Consider the following 19300-nt stretch of genomic DNA (forward strand, 5'->3'; position numbering starts at 1 on the left):
ATCAGTGATCAGGTTAGTTCAAGAGCTTTGGATTATATTACAGATTTGGGGGGGAGCAAAAACTAGATCCTGAGAAAAGCTATGATTTGTTTCAAACATGATTTAAGGAACACTATTCTGGAAATCCAAAGTCTCCATTTTTACATTAAAAAGTTGGGATTATTTTTTCAGAACAACTGGGGATCTGCTGGTCATTTTATTTTATTTTATTTATTTTTATTTTTTTATTTTTTTAAAGATTTTATTTATTTATTTGACAGAGACACAGCCAGAGCAGGAACACAAGCAGGGGGAGTGGGAGAGGGAGAAGCAGGCTTCCCGCGGAGCAGGGAGCCCGATGCGGGGCTCGATCCCAGGACCCTGGGATCATGACCTGAGCCGAAGGCAGACGCTAAACGACTGAGCCACCCAGGCGCCCTCTGATGGTCATTTTAATCTTACATAAATTTTACAAACTCTCTAACAAAGTAGAGTTTAGGACAGTGGGTGAGTGTATATTCTCCAAACATGGAAGATAAAAAGTTATTTAAGAACATAAACAAAAGAGATTATATAGAATATAAATAAAGATCCCCTGAGAAGTAGTAGGTGCCACGCAATTTATTACTGACTTGAATAGGCATTACCCCCAGTATTACATGTACAGAAAGTAAGAGATGTTGCTTAGTGTTGTTACACAGCAAGTAGGGTAGCAGAGATTACTCTCAAGTCCTGACCCTAAATTCTGAGTCCAGGGATCTCCATACTACACCCTAGCTGCATACATTTTGTTCAGGAATATAGCCATTCAGCAACAGGGCCATCTAAAGGCAGCACCAACATCGATGGTAAAGCCAGATGAAAGGAGGATGCTGAGAAGGCAAGGGGACCCCTTCTTCAGCTAATGGTGTAGCTGAGTCAAGGAGTATAAAGTCTGGATCCATGCTAAACAGACCAACAGGCAGTTTTACTACTTTCTTTTCTGACACTGCAATTACTTCTGCTGCTGCTAGAATACTTCGTAAAAGCCAGTCATTGTTACCACCACATGCAAAGGTAAACTCGAAATAACTCTTCCACTTAGACTCACTGGTTCCTCAAGACGTAGCTCTACAGGCAGGGCTACATACGGGTCTTTTAGCTAAAATATTTTACCTCCTACTATCTAAAGCGACAATGTTATTGCAACAAAAAGCATACTATTTGTCTTTTAACTTGTCAGAAGTTAATGTTATAATATTTTTGCAGTTATAAAAGCAGGAGCATCTCACGTGTTATAGAGAGATAAGTGGACCAATTACTGCGATGGATTCCGTTTTTCAATCATATATCAGAAATAGTAATAAACTAATATTCTTTTATTACTTACATATGTCATAGAAAAATAAAATTATACACCAACATAAGAAGATATACTCTAGTTATTTATAACTCTCAGAGGGTATATAAGGGAACTAGATCCAATCCGTGAAGGACTCAGTCAACACCTTGACTCATACTAAGCAGCATGGTTTAGTAGATGTTGAAGAGAGTTCTACTGATTTATTCTATAAATAGTCTGCTCACTTTCCCCTGCCTATCTCTAGCAATCAGTGACACAAACAAAAAAAAGCATTTTTTAGCAACAGAAGGTCAAACTTATTTTGAGTACTCCCTTTGATAAATGAAAAAAAATCACACAGTAAAGCAGGTAGAAATTATGTCTATGCTAAAACAATCCCTGTAGAAATGTCTGACTACTAACTACCTAGGGAAAAGCACCGTAAGAAGCACAGATAGAAGTGTGTGGCTCTACCAGTGAAGTTTATAAATAAGGACTCTAAAAGAAGAGTGGAGAAGAAAAAAAAAAGGGAGGGAGGGGAGAAGGGAGAAAGAGAAGAAAGGGAGGGGGAGGAGGGAAGAAAGGCAGAGAACAGAAGGGGATGGAGGGACAGAAGGAAATAATTAGAAAACTAGCTGAAGATAGGAAATAAAGATACTGAAAAAGTTATCAAGATGGGAAGATCAGCTAAAAGCCAAAAGAAGGTAATACAATTTATAAGTTTCAAAATGAAGATACTCTAAAGGAATGCAGCCTAAGATTTTGCAGCTCTCTCAACATTCTGACACTATGACTTAATGAAATAGTCCTAAACAGTGGGACAAAGAAATACAAGAAGAATCTTATGGCCCACAGGTGGGGTGATTATATATCTTCTATAGTCTCCAAAAATTAGATTTATTGAAAATAAACAAAACTCCCTCTGACCCACCAAGAACAAGTATCTTTTCATTCTTTATGAGATGGAATTTTGTGTTTTCTAACTAGCAGGAAAATTAATCCTAAGGCAAATACAAATACCAAAGCTAAAATTCAAAAATAGATGGCTCATTAAATATGAGCTCATGGACTTAACTGAAGGACTGGCTGAAGACTTAAGGGAGAAGCAGGCAGCTGATACAATACTGCATAAGAATTTCTTAGATATTTTACTTCCCCAGGGTGCCTTGGCTTCAAAACGTTAACATATTCACTGCCTTAATCTGACTTTATCAAGCCAAAGTAGTCTTAAATTCTACTTTTGCCCTAAGGTAATAATGATTTCAGAAAGAAGAATAAGTGAGAAACCAAAGTGGATAACCGTATGTTTTGGTACAACTAAATTTGTAATTAGTTGGAAAAAAAAGTATTACACTTACTCATACCACTGTTTATTGTGTTTTCGGTAAAGCAACGTATCCAAGGCAACAGCATTGACATCCAGAGCTCCTGGGGAAGGCCACTGGTTGGTGAGGTGGGCAGTTAACTCTTGTCTTGATCTTAAATCATTATTCTTTAGCACAGTCCTGTGAATATTAAGATGGTGAGTGCTTTTGTCTTCATTGTTCTGCAATGGCAGAGGAACCTAATGGTATCAATCGGGCCCCCAAAACTTATCTCTTTAAAATGGTATGCTAACAGATTGTCAACAGAGCTATAGGAAGGCTGGCTGGGGCTAGTAATGTCTCCTACAACATGTGTTTTTCATTCTTTCTCTAAAGGCTACAACAAATCACTAACGTGTGAAATTCAGATTTCCTATCTTTTCCACAGAGATATTACTAAAGGACTAAAGCTGTGTTTTACACCTTACCTAAAAAATTTTGATATCTTAAAGTTATAATCAGTTTCCAGTTAAAGTAAGAAAAGATCCCATGTATATGATTTTCTAGCATCAACATTCACACTCTCAGTAAACAAAAAATTAAAATGAATTAAAAAATAAAACTAAATGCAGAAAAATACTAAATAAAAAACCCATAAGATTTCTGTAATTTTTTAAGATAAGTGACTACCAATAAACCTTTATGAAAATAATTAAATCAATGATAACTGGACTGAACAATATAACCCACTGGAAATCTTTCATCTACAGAATGAAGCCATTGTAACAGCTCACGGTTTACTTTCGTTTTTGTAGAACTGCTAACTCATTAATAACGACTTGCAAAAGAGCTAACTTTTGGCCTAAATTTAAACCTCACAAACCAATTAATCACTGTCACAGGACAGTGAACCAGTGAATCATTGAACCATGATTCAAATGGAAAAACCCCATTTAAATGTCTCGAACAGGCTACCTGTGAATATTTCTGATTTTACAGAGTATCTGTGTATGTTTAAAAATACTTGCTCCATCTATGTCCACAAAGAAACATTATTTGATGTAAAGACTAGATTCTACCTCAGGATGGAATACTAAAAAAGTGAAACGGGCAGAAGCCTGTGAGAAGGTACTACATTAAGATATTCTTGTAGGCTACCTGTAACAATTTCATTTCACTGGAAAAAGAATGAAAATTTTAAAAAGGACTTTTAAGGTACTTTAACATGGGTTTTTATGAAAACAGTAAAGAGTTCAGAAAAACTTCAAGAGTGACAGAAAAATCACGTTAAGCAGAAATGGGTAATGCTGGCCAGAGAATCTATTAAAATAAGTCACCATTATTTTGGCTTCTCTTATTAGACTTCTCTTTCACATATTCACTCTCTCTAGGGTCTCCCCTGCATGTCACTGGAAAACTCAACTTCAATATCATCACTGGTTTACAGAAAATATTCAGAGCACAATGCAAGAAAGGCAAATGTGCATCCGTGAGGAAATGACACTGGAAAATTCAGTTAATGTCAGTAATTGAACAACCTCCCATTTAGAATATATTCTGGGAAGTGAGAAGTTTTACACTGCATAAAACGAAAAAAGGAACTAAGTTTCACAAAAGTTTTTACACACTACTTGTCCATGGCAAATTTTTGCCTAATGACAACTTATCGTATTGTCTTTAGGCTTCTGTGTTTAGAAATCCCAATTAGACCTTGTTTTCGGTGGGCAGCTGCCCAGTCCTTGGACACGGGAGAGAGAGACTGCAGTATACTCTGTCATCTGTGCTGCACCTGCTTTCCACTCCGTGATGAATGTGGACACGGACAATGCTGGCTCTTGCCTGGCCACTACGAAAGGGAATGGTTCCTGGAGAAGCCTTGGGTAAGGCCCTTCCTCTCACCACTCTAGTACACTAAGGGGCTGGCAAGGGATTAAGGCACGTTGAAAACCCACCCCTGAATTCTGAATCTTGACTCTGTCTATTTAGATAATGCAGAGACAAAGCAGTTTATTCATTCTAGCAGTAGGCCCTGACCAAAATGTACCAGCAAAGAGACAGGCCTGAAGTTCCTACATGCTAATCCTCTGAAGTAGCTCAGCCTACCTCTCTCCAAGCCTACTTTTCCCGTTTTTCTTTCCATTCCTTGAGTTGGTGATATCAATCTAATGAATTTCACTTATGCTTAAGAGTTGACTCTGCTTTCTTACCATCAAAAAATTCTATTATTCACTGAGAACAAGCAAAACATACTTAGTTAACTTCAAGAGCTACACAAAAGTAATCTAAATGAGGTTAATATGAAAAATGAGGATATTTTTCTCACTGGCCAAGCTTAAAAATAGGTTCATCTTACTCCACAATTACTGTTACTTCCTAGTGTGAAATCAGTGGCAATTTAAGGTAAGATTATGTGATATTCACCATTTAACTTTAATTAAAACTCTAACCAATGTTAACACTAATAAGCTAATCTAAAAATTAAATCATTCTATATGAGATAGATTCTACTCGTAACTTCTATGATACAAGTCTCTCATTAACAACTGAACATCTCTCATTAAGGTAATAATTCTACAGAAAGATACAATACAGGAAATTATTACAAAAGTGGCAGTAACACACTTATCACAGCTAATTTTAAGAACTTTCCTGTGGTATCTACCCTTAAATTGCTAGATAGATAATTTCTCTTTAGATTTTCAACAGGGATTATGCAAGAAGTTGGCCACAAAAATTCTAATTCCAATCCCCCCACAGCTTTACTGAGGTATAATTAGCAATTAAAAACTGTATACATCTAAAGTGTACAACTTGATGATTTGATAGACATATACAAAGTAATCACCACATTCAAGCTAATTAACATATCCATCACCTCACAGTTAACTCCTTTGTGTGATGAGAACACTTGAGATGCACCCTCTTAGAACACTTCAAGTATACAATACAGTATTAAGTACAGTCATGTTGCTCTATATTAGATCTCCAGAATTTATTCATCTTGCATAACTGAAACTTTGTACTTTTTGACCAGCATCTCACTTACCCCTTTCTCCAGGCCCAAACTGGTAACAACCATTCTACTCTCTGAGTCTCTGAGTTTGACTATTTTAGATTCCACATATAAGTGAGATTGTGTACTTTTTGTTTTTCTGCATTTGGCTTATTTCACTTAGCCTAATTTCCTCAAGGTTCATCTGTGTTGTTTCAAACGGCAGGATTTCATTTTTTAAGGTGGAATAATACTCTATTGTGTGCATGTGTAGCTACAGACACAGGGTCTTCATATATCACATTTTCTTTATCTATTCATCCATCCATCCATGAGGTTGCTTCCACCTTTTGGCTATTGTAAATAATGCTGAAGTTAACATAAGGAGTGCATATATCTTTTTGAGATTCTGACTTCATTTCCTTTGGATAAATACCTAGAAGTGGGATTGCTTAAACATAAGATAGTCCTATTTTTAATACTTTGAGGAACCTCCTGTTTTCCAAAGTGGCTGTGCCGGTCTATAGTCCTATCAAAAGTGCATGAGGGTTCCCTTCTTTCCACAACCCCAGCAACAGTTGTCATTTACCATCTATCTGATAATAGACATTCTAAGTAAGAAGATATTTCACTGTGACTATGATTTGCATTTCCCTGATGATTAGTGAAGTTGAGCATCTTTTCATATACCTATTGGTCACTTTTTTTTTTAATTTTTTTTTCAAAGATTTTATTTATTTATTTGAGAAAGAGAGAATGAGAGACAGAGAGCATGAGAGGGAGGAGGGTCAGAGGGAGAAGCAGACTCCCTGCCGAGCAGGAAGCCCGATGCGGGACTCGATCCCGGGACTCCAGGATCATGACCTGAGCCGAAGGCAGTCGCTTAACCAACTGAGCCACCCAGGCTCCCCTTATTGGTCACTTCTATGTCTTTTCTGGAGAAATGTCTATTTAAGTCCTTTGCCCATTTTTAAATTGAGTTAGTTTTTTGTTATTGAGTTGTATGAGTCCCTTACAGATTCTGAATATTAACTCATTATCAGACAGATGTTACAAATATTTTTTTCCATTCTGTAGGTTGTCATTTTACTCTATTGAATGTTTGCTGTGCAGATTTTTAGTTTGATTCAATCCATTTTTCTATTTTTGCTTTCATTGCCTGTGATTTTGGTATCATAGCCAAAAATATCATTGCCCAGAGTAATGTCAAAAAGTTATTTCCCTGTTTTCTTCTAGTAGTTTTACAGTTTCAGGTCTTTAAGACTTAAATCTTGAATCTGTTTTGAATTGATTTTTTTTTTTTTAAAGATTTTATTTATTTATTTGAGAGAGAGAATGCGATAGAGAGAGCATGAGAGGGGGGAGGGTCAGAGGGAGAAGCAGACTCCCCGCCGAGCAGGGAGCCCGATGCGGGACTTGATCCCGGGACTCCAGGATCATGACCTGAGCCGAAGGCAGTCGCTTAACCAACTGAGCCACCCAGGCGCCCCTGAATTGATTTTTGTAAATGGTAAAAAAGGAGTCTAATCTCATTCTTATGTATGTGGATATTCAGTTTTCCCAACACTTGTTTATCAAAGAGACTCTCCTGTTCTGATTGTGTGTTCTTGGTAAGCCTGTCAAAGTTATCAGTTGACTTGTAGATGCATGGATTTACTTGGGGGCCCACTATTCTCTTCCAATGGTCTATATGTCTGTTTCAGTGCCAGTACCACACTGTTTTATTATAAATATAAAATATATTTTGAAATCAAGAAATGTGATATCTTTAGCTTTGTTCTTTCCAAAAACTGCTTTGGCTATATGGGGTCTAAACTATGAATTTTAGGACTGCTTTTTCTATTCTCGTGAAAAATGACATAGGGATTTTGATAGGGATTGCGTTGAATCTGTGTATCATTTTGGGTGCTATGCATATTTTAACAATATTAATTCTTCTTCTAATCCATGAACATGGGATATCTTTTTTTTTAAGATTTTATTTTTTTTGAAAGAGAAACAGTGAAAGAGAGAGAAAGACAGACAGCACAAGCAGTGGGGAGGGGCAGGAGAGGGGCAGAAGAAGAGGGAGAAGCAGGTTCCCAGTTAAGCAGGGTGCCCAATGTGAGGCTTGATCCCAGGACCCTGAGATCATGACCTGAGCTGAAGGCAGATGCTTAACCAACTGAGCCACCCAGGCACCCCAGGATTTCTTTCTAAAAACATTTTATTTATTTTGAGAGAGAGAGAGCATGTACACAGGGTGGGGGGGCGGGCAGAGGGAGAGGGAGAGAATCCTAAGCAGGCTCCATGCTCAGCACACAGCTCAACACAGGGCTCAATCTCATGATCCTGAGATCATGACCCGAGCTGAAATCAAGAGTCAGAGGCTTAACCAACTGAACCACCCAGGTGACCCAGGGTATCTTTTTGCTCATCTGTGTCTTAATTTCTTTTGTCAATGTCTTAAAATTTTCAGGGTACTAATCTTTCACCTCTTTGGTTAAATTGATTCCTAAGTATTTTATTCTTGTTGCTACTGTGAATAGGATTGTTTTTTAAATTTCCTTTGCAGATATTATTTGATATCCAGAGATTAATACACACACACACACACACACCTTCCTGTTGAACTGACCCTTTTATCATTATATAATGACCTTCTTTGCCTCTAGAGAGAATTTTAGACTCAAAGTCCATTTTGTCCAAGTGCAGACACCCTGCTTTCTTTTGGTTACCATTTGCATAAAATAGCTTTTTCTGTTCCTTCACTTTCACCCTATGTATGTCTTTAAATCTAAAATGAGTCTTTCGTTAATAGCGTATCACTGGATCTTATTTTTTTAATTCACTCAGTCTCTCTATGTCTTTTGATTGGTGAGTTTAATACTTACTATTGCCATTCTGTTAACTGCTTTCTGTCTGTCTCTTGCAGTTTTGTCCCTCTCTTCCATTCTCACTGTCTTCCTTTGTTATTTGATGATTTTTTGTAGTGATCTGTTTCCATTCTTTTTATCTTTTGTGTTTGTACGATAAGCTTATTCTCTGTGGTTAGTTTGAGTCTTTTTTTTTTTTTAAAGATTTATTTATTTATTTATTTGAGAGAGAGAATGAGAGAGAGAGAGAGAGCATGAAAAGCGGGAGGGTCAGAGGGAGAAGCAGACTCTCTGCCGAGCAGGGACCCCGATGAGGGACTCGATCCCGGGACTCCAGGATCATGACCTGAGCCGAAGGCAGTGGCTTAACCAACTGAGCCACTCAGGCGCCCTAGTTTGAGTCTTGAATAAAACTGTATGTAGTTATAACTTTCTATTTTAAGTTGATAACTTCAGATGCATACAAAAAAACACTCCATGTAAAGCACTTGGAGAGTGCTTTACTGTTTTTTAAGTACATATGCCCAAGTTCAGTTTTAACCAGAAATTTAAATTAAATCTACAAAATATTCCCAGACAGTAGTTTCATGAAAATTGAAAAAAACATTTTTATAACTAATACCAAGTAAATGTATTAAGTAGGTCATGGAAGATACAATGTATAAAGAATCAACAATCTAAAAGTACCTGTGATTATCATATTTTTTCATAACCATTCTCAAAAGAGGAAGTCCAGAAAGTACAACTTAAATTCTCCTCTTATATTCTACTGTTCCCAATTACTGGCTTCTAGATCCTTGAAGAATCTTTGTCTTGCTTACATAAAGTTATCTTACTTGACGTTTTAGTAAAAACATATGTGAAAGTAAAGTTTGATTCTTTTTGTGTAACTATGTTGAAATATGCATCATTATTAATTTATCAATTGACCTTTTCATAAGCCCTTTGAATATAACCTCAACTATCTGACCGAGCATATCTGATGGATACATAAATTCAAAATACCATGGATTTATAAACACAAAATTTCTCTATGAAACAGGGAGTCCAGCTCTCCTGTGAAATAGTTTGAAACAAAACAGTATAGCTTTCAGTTAAAGTTCAAGGAGTTGTTTTATTTTTCAAAGGAAAATACCTCAGTATTAAGCCCTCCTGGGCATGACAGAAATATTCGATGAACACAATTTATTCTGTAGTACCTAGCTAAAGCCTGAAAAGTTCCTATACTTCCTAACTATGTAATTTGCACTATATATAATTTGCCAAAACACATTATTTTTCTTATCTTAAGTAAGTACAATATAACACAGTATGACTCTGGATACAAACACCACAACACTACTTCACTGTGAATCCTCTGTGCCTTCCCAGGAGGAAATTGTTTCTCAATGTTTTTAAAGAAAAAACAAATCTAGTAAGAATGCATTGTTGCTTACTGTCTCTTTTAAAAATAGCATTCCATATCCACATTGCTCATTAAATAATCTGCTAAAATCCAGTTTTGAGAATTTGTCACATGAATATGAAACATCAAGAGAGTATATTTAGGTGACTTCTCAGGAAGATGGCCAGTAGGACAATCCTAGGCTCACCATGTCCCATGGATGTACCTAGATAATACCCACATCAGTATAAATTACTCAAAATATGACACAAAGTATAGAAGAACAGAATCTTTACAGCTAATTGTAGGGAAGAGGTCACATTGAAAACAGTAGGAAGGGCAAAGATGTGGCCAGACACCAAACTGACCCGCAGACTGTCCATGGGAGGGAGTGACATCAAAGGCACGGAGAAGGGAAAGGGACAGATCCCACACCAGGCATCCTAGGTACAAGGGACCCACGCTGGCAAGACTAATTCTCATAACACCTGGCTTTGAAAACCAGAGGAGCTTAACTTCTCGAGTTTTTACAGTAAGTAGGCCATAACACCTAGAACTTTAAAAAATCAGTGCTCGGCTCTGCTAGAGCAGGAGGGGGATAGGAAACTGAGTCCCTGCTCTTAAAAAGCCAGAATATCCACACTGAGATACAGCACAGAAGCAGCAGTTTGAAAAACACCTGGGATATATGGGGAGGAGATTTATTTACTAATTTATTTACTAGCAGAATGTGTGCTGGTGGGATCTTTAGGAGACTTGTCCAAGAACAAAAAAGCTGATGGGCACCATTTCCCTACCCTGTCCCCCAGCCTGGATATGCAGATACCTGCAGAACCAGTGCAAACACTCTCCATGTAGCTTGCTAACAGTGCCTCCCACCCCTGTGCTCTCCTGTGGGTTGTCCCCTCCAACGTCCCCTGAGGAGCTCCCCAAAGTGGCTACAGCTCTCCTCCCACAGCTGACCCACTCAAACCTTACTAAAAGTGTGCCCCACCCCTGCATTGTTCTGCAGATCTACACCATCCAACCTGCCCCAGGCAAGAATCCATCCAAAGAGACGCCACAAGTCTAGCATTGTGCGAGCAGCCCTGACAGTGGTCAACAGCACTCCATAAAGACTGCTGCCCTGACGACAGAGCAATATACCCCCCCACACCAGCTCTGCTGCAGTCTCAGCAGTGGGCTGGGGGCAGATACCCAGTCCAACTGCAGGCCCTGCCCACCAATGAAAGTCTTTCAAGGGACAACAAAGAGAGAGTAACCTGCAGTTTGGTGTGACCACAGCTCTGGCAAATGCCTATTCTGACCCAACTCAAGTCCAAAGCAGTCCCACACTGGCCCACTAACAACACAGGGATAAAACACTGCTTAAAACAGGCAAAAAGAGCCATTGCAGATGACTGAAGGGAAAAGCAGCTCAGCCACAATAGTAGGGGGCATGCAACACACAAAGGAGATGCCTCTGAAGCTTCAGGTTCTGGTGAACAGGGGACATTGCACTGCAGGCCACTACAGGACCTTTTCTTCATAAGGCCACCACTTTCAAGAGCAGGAGACTTACCTGACTTTCCTAACACACAGACACAGATACAGAGAGTTAGACAAAATGAGGAGATAGAGGAATATGTCCCAAATGAAAAAACGGGAAAAAATCACAGTAGGAGAGTTAACAAAACAGAGATAAGTAATATGTCTGATAGAGAATTTAAAATAATGGTCATAAACATAATCACTGAACTTAAGAAAAGACTGGAGAACCTCAGTGAGACCCTCAACAAAGAGACAGAAAATATAAAAAGGAACCACATAGAGATAAAGAAAATAACTGAAATTAAAAATTCACTAAGAATAAAGAGTAGACCAGAAGCAGCAGAAGGATGGATCAGTAACCTGGAGGACAGTGTAATGGAAAGCAATCAAGCAGAACAGGATAAAGAAAAAAGAAAAAGAAAAAGAAAAAAATGAGGACAGATTAAGGGAACTCAGTGACACCATCAAGTGTAATAACATCTGCATTATAGGGATCCCAGAAGAAGAGAAAAAAAGGGGGCAGAAAATGTATTTAAGGAAATAACAGCTGAAAACTTCCCAAATCTGGGGAAAAACACAGAAATCCAGATCCAGGAGGCAGAAATCCCCCAAAGAAATCAACCCAAGGAGGTTCACACCAAGACACATTATAATTAAATGACAAAAAGTAGTGATAAAGAGAAAATCTTAAAAGCAACAAGAGAAAAGAAAATAGTTACATACAAGGGAAACTCCCTAATGCTATAAGCTGATTTTTCAGCAGAAACTTTGCAGGCCAGAAGGAAGTAGCATGATATATTCAAAATGCTGAAAGGGAAAAATGTGCAGCTGAGAATAGTCTACCCAGCAAGGATATCATTCAGAATAGAAGAAGAGATGAAGAGTTTCCCAGACAAAAATTAAAGGAGTTCACCACCACTTAACCAGCCTTATGAGTAATGTTACAGGAGATTCTTAGAGTAGAAAGACTATAAATAGGAGTAAGAAAAGTAAGAAGCACAAAAGCACTAAAATTAAGTATATCTACAAAAATCAGTCAAGGGATTTATGAAATAAAGGGATGTAAAGTACGACACCATATATGTAAAAACATGGGGGGCAGGAGGTAAAAATGTAGTGCTTTTAGAATAGGTTCAAATCGAAGTGACCATCAACTTAATATAGACTACTATATGCATAAGATTTTATATATATAAACCTAATGCTAACCACAAATCAAAAACTGGTAATAGACAGGTAAAAAATATAGAGGAGGAAATTCAAGTATATCACTAAAGAAAGCCACCAAACCAGGAGAAGAGAGCAAGAGAAGGACCTGAGAACTACAAAAACAATCATAAAGCAAGTAACAAAACGGCATTTAAGTATATACCTATCAATAATTACTTTGAAAGTAACTAGACTAAATGCTCCAATCAAAAGAAATAGGGTGACAGAATGGATTAAAAAGCAAGATCCATCTATATGTTGCCTACAAGAGACTCATTTCAAAGCTAAAGACACATGCAGATTGAAAGTAAAGGGATGGAAAAACATCATGCAAATGGAAGATAAACGAAAGCTGAGGTAGCAATACTTATATTGGACAAAATATACAGGTGCCTATGCTGGCTCAGTCCGTAGAGCATGCAACTCTTGATCTTGGAGTTGTGAGTTCAAGCTCCGTGGTGAGGACAGAGGTTACATTAACAAAAATAAATTTTAAAAATTGGACTTTAAAACAAAAACTGTAACAACAGACAAAAAAAAAAAAGACAATGCATAATTATAGAGGGAACAATCCAACAAAAAGATAACAATTTTAAATACTTATGCACACAACATGGGAGCATCCAAATACATAAAGCAGCTAATAAAAAACATAAAAGACATAAATGATAGTAATACAATAATCGCAGGGAACTTTAACACCCCACTTACATCAATGGATAGATAATCCAAACAGAAAATCAACAAGGAAACAGTGGCTTTGAATGACATACTGGACCAGATGGATCTAACACATATATTCAGAACATTCCATCCTAAAACAGCAGAATACATATTCTTTTCAAGTGCACATGGAACATTCTCCAGAATAGATCACATTTTAGGCCACAAAACAAGACTCAACAAATTAAAAAAGACTGAAGTCATAGCACACATCTTTTTTGACCACAACACTATGAAACTAGAAATCATCCACAAGAAAAAATCTGGAAAGAACTCAAATACATGGAAGTTAGATAACATGCTACTAAACAATGAAAGGGCAAACCAAGAAATCAAAGAGGAAATAAAAAAATACATGGAGACAAATAAAATAAAATGGTCCAAAATCTTTGACATACAGATAAAGCTGTTCTAAGAGGGAAGTTTACAGCAATATAGAACTACCTCAAGGAGCAAGATAAATCTCAAATGAACAACCTAAACTTATATCTAAAGGAGCTAGAAAAACAAACAAAACCCCAAACCAGTAGAAGGAAGGAAATAATAAAGATTATAGCAGAAATAAAAAACAATAGAACAAATCAATGAAACAAGGAGCTGGTTCTTTGAAAATATCAACACAGCTGATAAACCTTTAGCCACATACATCAAAAAAGAGAGAGAGAGAAGACTCAAATACAAAAATCAGAAATGAAAGAGGAGGAGAAATAACCAACACCACAGAAACACAAGCAATTATAAGAGAATATTATGAAAAATTATATGCCAACAAATTGGACAACCTAGAAGAAATCAATAAACTCCTAGAAACATATAACCTCCCAGAACTGAACCAGGACTGTGGTCCCCATCACCTATTTCACCCATCCCCTCACCCACCTCCCCTCTGGTAACTATCAGTCTGTTCTCTGTAGTTAAGAGTCTGTTTTTTGGTTTATCTCTTTTTTTTCTTTGTTCTTTTGGCATTTTATTTTTTTTTAAAGATTTTATTTATTTGACAGAGAGTGAGTGAGAGCAGGAACACAAGCAGGGGAGTGGGAGAGGGAGAAGCAGGTTTCCTGCCGAGCAGGGAGCCCGACACGGGGCTCGATCCCAGGACCCTGGGACCATGACCTGAGCCGAAGGCAGATGCTTAACGACTGAGCCACCCAGGTGCCCCTTGGCATTTTAATTTTTAATAGAGACTCAGCTCAGGTAAAAATGTATAGTCCCAGTAAAAGATACTTCAATGTTTCCAGAAAACCTATTTGCTTCAAATACTTTAGTTAATATTTTATTATACTGATCTGCCTCATATGTTTTGTACCCATGTTTCCATATATGCTTTTCTCTTTACCTAGAATAACCTTCCTCTTCTTCCTCTCACCTGGTCACCTAAAGAGCTCCTGAAAAGCCCTAATCAAACATCAACGTCTTAGTGCTGCTTTTCCTGGACCACTATTCCTGTTCTACTTCTGTGAAGTCCACATACTTTCATTACATACATACATATACACGTTCCTATACGCTCATCACATCATTTGGATATCAGTCAACTTTGATATCCTCAGGGTTGTCTTATTCACATTTATTTTTTAACTTTTTAAAAAAGATTTATTTATTTATTTTTAGAGGGGAGGGAGGGGGTCGTGCATGAACGGGAAGTAGAGGGAGAGGCAGAGAGAATCCTGAGACTCCATACTGAGCATGAAGCCCCACAAAGAGGCTTGATCCCACGACCCCGAGATCATGACCCAAACCGAAACCAAGAGTCAGACGCTCAACCAACTGTGCCACCCAGGTGCCCCCTTATTCACATTTAAATTCTCAGTATCTAGCACAGTTCCTACGAGGATGTAGGTACTCAATAAGTGTTTATACATTAGAAAATATTATTTCAAAGGTTTATCTTTCTAAAATGGAAATCTGATCTGATGTGATACTGGTAACTCCACAGAGCTTCTTAGCATGGCATATAAAGTCTTTTCTCATCTGGCCACACATACATACATGCTTGCCATGGAGCCACATCCATTTCCCTATGTTTGCTGGACTCTTTAATCTCTTTGCTTTTGTTGTCTTCTCTGCCTGGGAGGCCCATCTTTTCCCATAGTAGTCTATCAGATGACAAAAATCACTCTAAGTAATTAGTATAAGCATCTAGTATAACCTTAAACCCTTCCCAGTTCATTCTCCTTTACAATGAAATCCTTTGTTTCCCACTGTATCCCATACACACCTTTATCATAGCACTTGTGACATCTTATTGCTCTTACTGTTTCTATGTCTGTGGCCTCCATAATCACTATGAGGACAGGGACTAGAACATATTTATTTCTGTATTTTTAGCACAACGCCAAGTACCTAGGACAGAAGAGGGGCTCAATAAATGTCAGCAGAATAAACAAATATTGAACTATAAATCAGCAAATTTTATCATTATCAAAATAAGCTATGGCCTACTTTTTCTGAATCCAAAGGACAACACAGAATCTTAAAGAAAAGGAACCTTGAAAAATAATTTAATCTGCAGGGGAAGATAGCAAAAACAGAATATATTCTACTTTAAAACTATTAGATTTGTATTTCTCTGATGCCAAGTGATGTTGAGCATTTTTTCATGTATCTCTTGGCTATTTGTATGTCTTCTTTGGAGAAATGTCTGTTCATGTCTTCTGCCCATTTCTTGACTGGATTATTTGGTTTTTGGGTGTTAAGTCTCATACAGCCACTCTGGAAAACAGTTTGGAGGTTCCTCAAGAAGTTAAAAATAGAGCTATCCTAGGACCCAGCAATTGTACTATACTAGTTATTTACCCCAAAGATACAAATGTAGTGATCCGAAGGGGCACCTGCACCCCAATGTTTATAGCAGCAATGTCCACAACAGCCAAACTGTGGAAAGAGCCCAGATGTCCATCGACAGATGAATGGATAAAGAAGATGTGGCGTGTGTGTACACACACACACAGGAATATTACCCAGCCATCAAAAAGGATGAACTCTTACCATTTACATCGATGTCTATGGAATGAGAGGGTATTATGTTGAGTGAAATAAGTCAGTCAGAGAAAGATAATTATCATATGGTTTTACTCATATGTGGAATATAAGAAACAGTGCAGAGGAGGGGTGCCTGGGTGGCTCAGTCGTTAAGCGTCTGCCTTCAGTTCAGGTCATGATCCCGGAGTCCCGGGATCGAGCCCTGCATCAGGTTCCCTGCTCAGTGGGAAGCCTGCTTGTCCCTCTCCCACTCCCCGTGCTTGTGTTCCCTCTCTCGCCGTGTCTCTCTCTGTCAAATAAATAAGTAATATCTTAAAAAAAAAAAAAAAAAGAAACAGTGCAGAGGATCATAGGGGAAGGGAGGGAAAACTGAATGGGAAGAAATCAGAGAGGGAGATAAACCATGAGAGACTCTTACCTCTCAGAAAGAAAGTGAGGGTTGCTGGCGGGGGGTGGGGTGGGGGGATGGGGTAACTGAGTGATGGGCATTAAGGAAGGCACGTGATGAGCACTGGGTGTCATATATAAGTGGTGAATAACTGAACTCTATATCTGAAACTAATGATGTACTGTATGTTGGCTCATTGAATTTAAATTAAAAAAAGCTGTTAGAAATTAAATGCTAATGCATCTTTCTTGTTTAAAATAACAAAACATTTGGGTAGCTTTAATGTCTAGGGAAGCAATTAAATTTCTGTTAAGAGCATAATAAGTATCATTGTGCTTTACTAAACATCATAACAAAATTCTAGTCTAGTGGTTCTCTACCCTGACTATATATTCAAATAACTGGGGAAGCATTTAAAAAATTCTGATACCTAGTCTCATCTCAGATCAATGAAATGAAATTCTACGATGGTGGGGTCCAGCCAATGCCACTTTTTAATGCTTCCTAAATGAATCTAATATAAATATTTTTATCTTGCAAAATAATAATAAAATTCCTTATCTATCTGGCTGTTCCTCCTTGGTCTCATTGGAGGTACCTTCTTCCACTTAATCCTTAAACCTTAGTGTTCCTGATTCCTTCCACTTCTATTCTCAAATTCCTAAGATTCCTTGTATACAGAGTACCCTGCCTTTAAAAATGAGGTTTTATGTTCTTTTCAGCCCTGAATATAACATTATTTTAAAAAAAGAGAAAAAGATAAGATTTCCACAGTTTGGTTTTTTCCCTTCCTTTCAGAGATTAGTTTCAAGTCTGCTATTACTTACAAGTTTTGCAAAAGATCTAGACTTCCATAATCTCTATTTTGATAGTAGTATTTAGTCAATTCAAAGTTATTCTTTTGTTCATTTGTTCAATCCTTTGGCTTGTGTCTCCAAACTTGAGGGTTATCCTCGCTCCCTCACTTTGCTTCTTTCTCCCTTACCTCAGAGGCTATGCTGATGCCCATGAGGGTATACTCTTGGCAGCTGGATATATAAGGCATATGACCCTTGGCACTTAGGATTTAGTATCTGTGATTCCAAGTATTCCTGAGCAACCCCAAAGATGAGTGATATGAAGCAATTTTTAATTTGGTAAGGCAACACATTTGAAGCCCATTGCTATGAGTTCAGTTCTGAGAGTGAGTAACAAAATTTCTACCACCACTGCAGCAAACCTTTGCTTTGTTTTCCACTTATCACTTACTGTCAGATATGCTGTAATTCTTAGGATATACTCCAGTGCCATATGTGACATGGCATACTGAAAAAAAAAAACTGTAATCATCATGAAAATAAAAGATATATCATGACTGTAGAATGCAGAATTTTATGCTGATGGACAGAATGGCTGTGCAGAAAGCCCTAAAGGTCAAAGAGAAAGCCACTAAACACGAATATAAAGAAGTTTCCCCTAGGCAAAGATGGGAAAATCTGAACATGAGAATGAAAAATAAATGTAAGCCGACAGAAGCACACCAAATATGAGAATTTCTGCTAGAATGCAGAAACAAAATAAAGTGTTCTGCAAATATCACACTCCAAATAACTGGTCTTATGAGAAGAATAGAGTTAGGAGCTAACAATTCAAAACCTATTCAACTTTCTAACTAAAACATTAAGAAAAAGTGACAATACTAATAAAATTCCAAACCAAATTTAAAATATTGGTTAAATTCCTATCAGGTAAAGAAATATTACATTAATTTTACAACAACTTTAACAACAACAACAAAGTAAAAGCCATCTGGCAGAAGAGTGGAGGGAAGGGTTGAGGCTGCTGAGGTTGAGGCTTGCAATGAAGGCAAGGACAAAATCACAAAACTGGGGTAACTACAAAAAGAGCTTCTTTAAGGTGAAGTTCACCTGAACCAGAGGAATGCACGGTGAAAGAGTAACACATACAGTGAGAGAATGCCACCTATTGGTGTGTTGCAGTATTTACCCATATTGGTGTATTTTGCATTCTGTTGGGGTTTCTTATTGAGAAACATTAACCTCCAGGAAAAATCAGCTATGACTCAAGGTGATTTCTTTGCTATGCTGACATCATCCCCTTATTTGTGAATCCTGTGTGAGTTAATTCACACTATAGAGTGATTATATAGCAAGTTCATATTCTCAAAAACAAAAGAAAACAAAACAAAGAACAAAATCTTCATTTCACTGGTAACTAAGAAAGGCACCAGCATTCTTCTGAAAGTGAACAATATCCTATAAGGACTAATATAATATCCTATAATAACTAATAATATCCTATAAGAACTAATAATATAGTCCTAACTGGTGAGGGGAAGGTCTTGCGTACAGATTCCAGCCAATGTGCATGGAGGGAAAAGAATTAGGAATCACCATTTTACAAATCCTACTGAATCAACAGCTCCAGGTAATGCTCATGCTCATTCTTGGTTCAAGCCACTAGATGAAAGGCTGATAGAAACTTTTACAAAGGAGAAATAAAGCTGTCACCACCTGAATCCACTGTTCAATGTTAGGGTTGTTAAAAGTGGGCCTGGTTCCCATTATGAAGTCCACAGGACCACCTACAAAACATTCTTATCAAAAAAGTTAAACTCATTTAACCAGCCTCCC

General features: G+C 37.6%; 1 protein-coding gene across 4 annotated transcripts in view; it reads right to left on the reverse strand.

The window, feature by feature from the left end:
* RUNDC3B (RUN domain containing 3B) overlaps window positions 1-19300 on the reverse strand; it is a 130513-nt gene that overhangs the window by 17514 nt on the left and 93699 nt on the right. For 2 of the 4 annotated variants that reach the window (XM_045864772.3, XM_045864773.3), the window contains one exon: window positions 2659-2805. The exons of the other annotated variants lie outside the window; for them this stretch is intronic. In XM_045864772.3, coding sequence (XP_045720728.1) covers window positions 2659-2805 — 147 coding nt within the window. The remainder of the gene's footprint in view (window positions 1-2658; window positions 2806-19300) is intronic. 4 annotated transcript variants of the gene reach the window in all.

Source organism: Mirounga angustirostris, unplaced genomic scaffold (genome assembly GCF_029215605.1).
Source record: "Mirounga angustirostris isolate CCGP_5_RB_7025 unplaced genomic scaffold, mMirAng1.0.hap1 SCAF_12, whole genome shotgun sequence".
Taxonomy (NCBI): Eukaryota; Metazoa; Chordata; class Mammalia; order Carnivora; family Phocidae; genus Mirounga; species Mirounga angustirostris.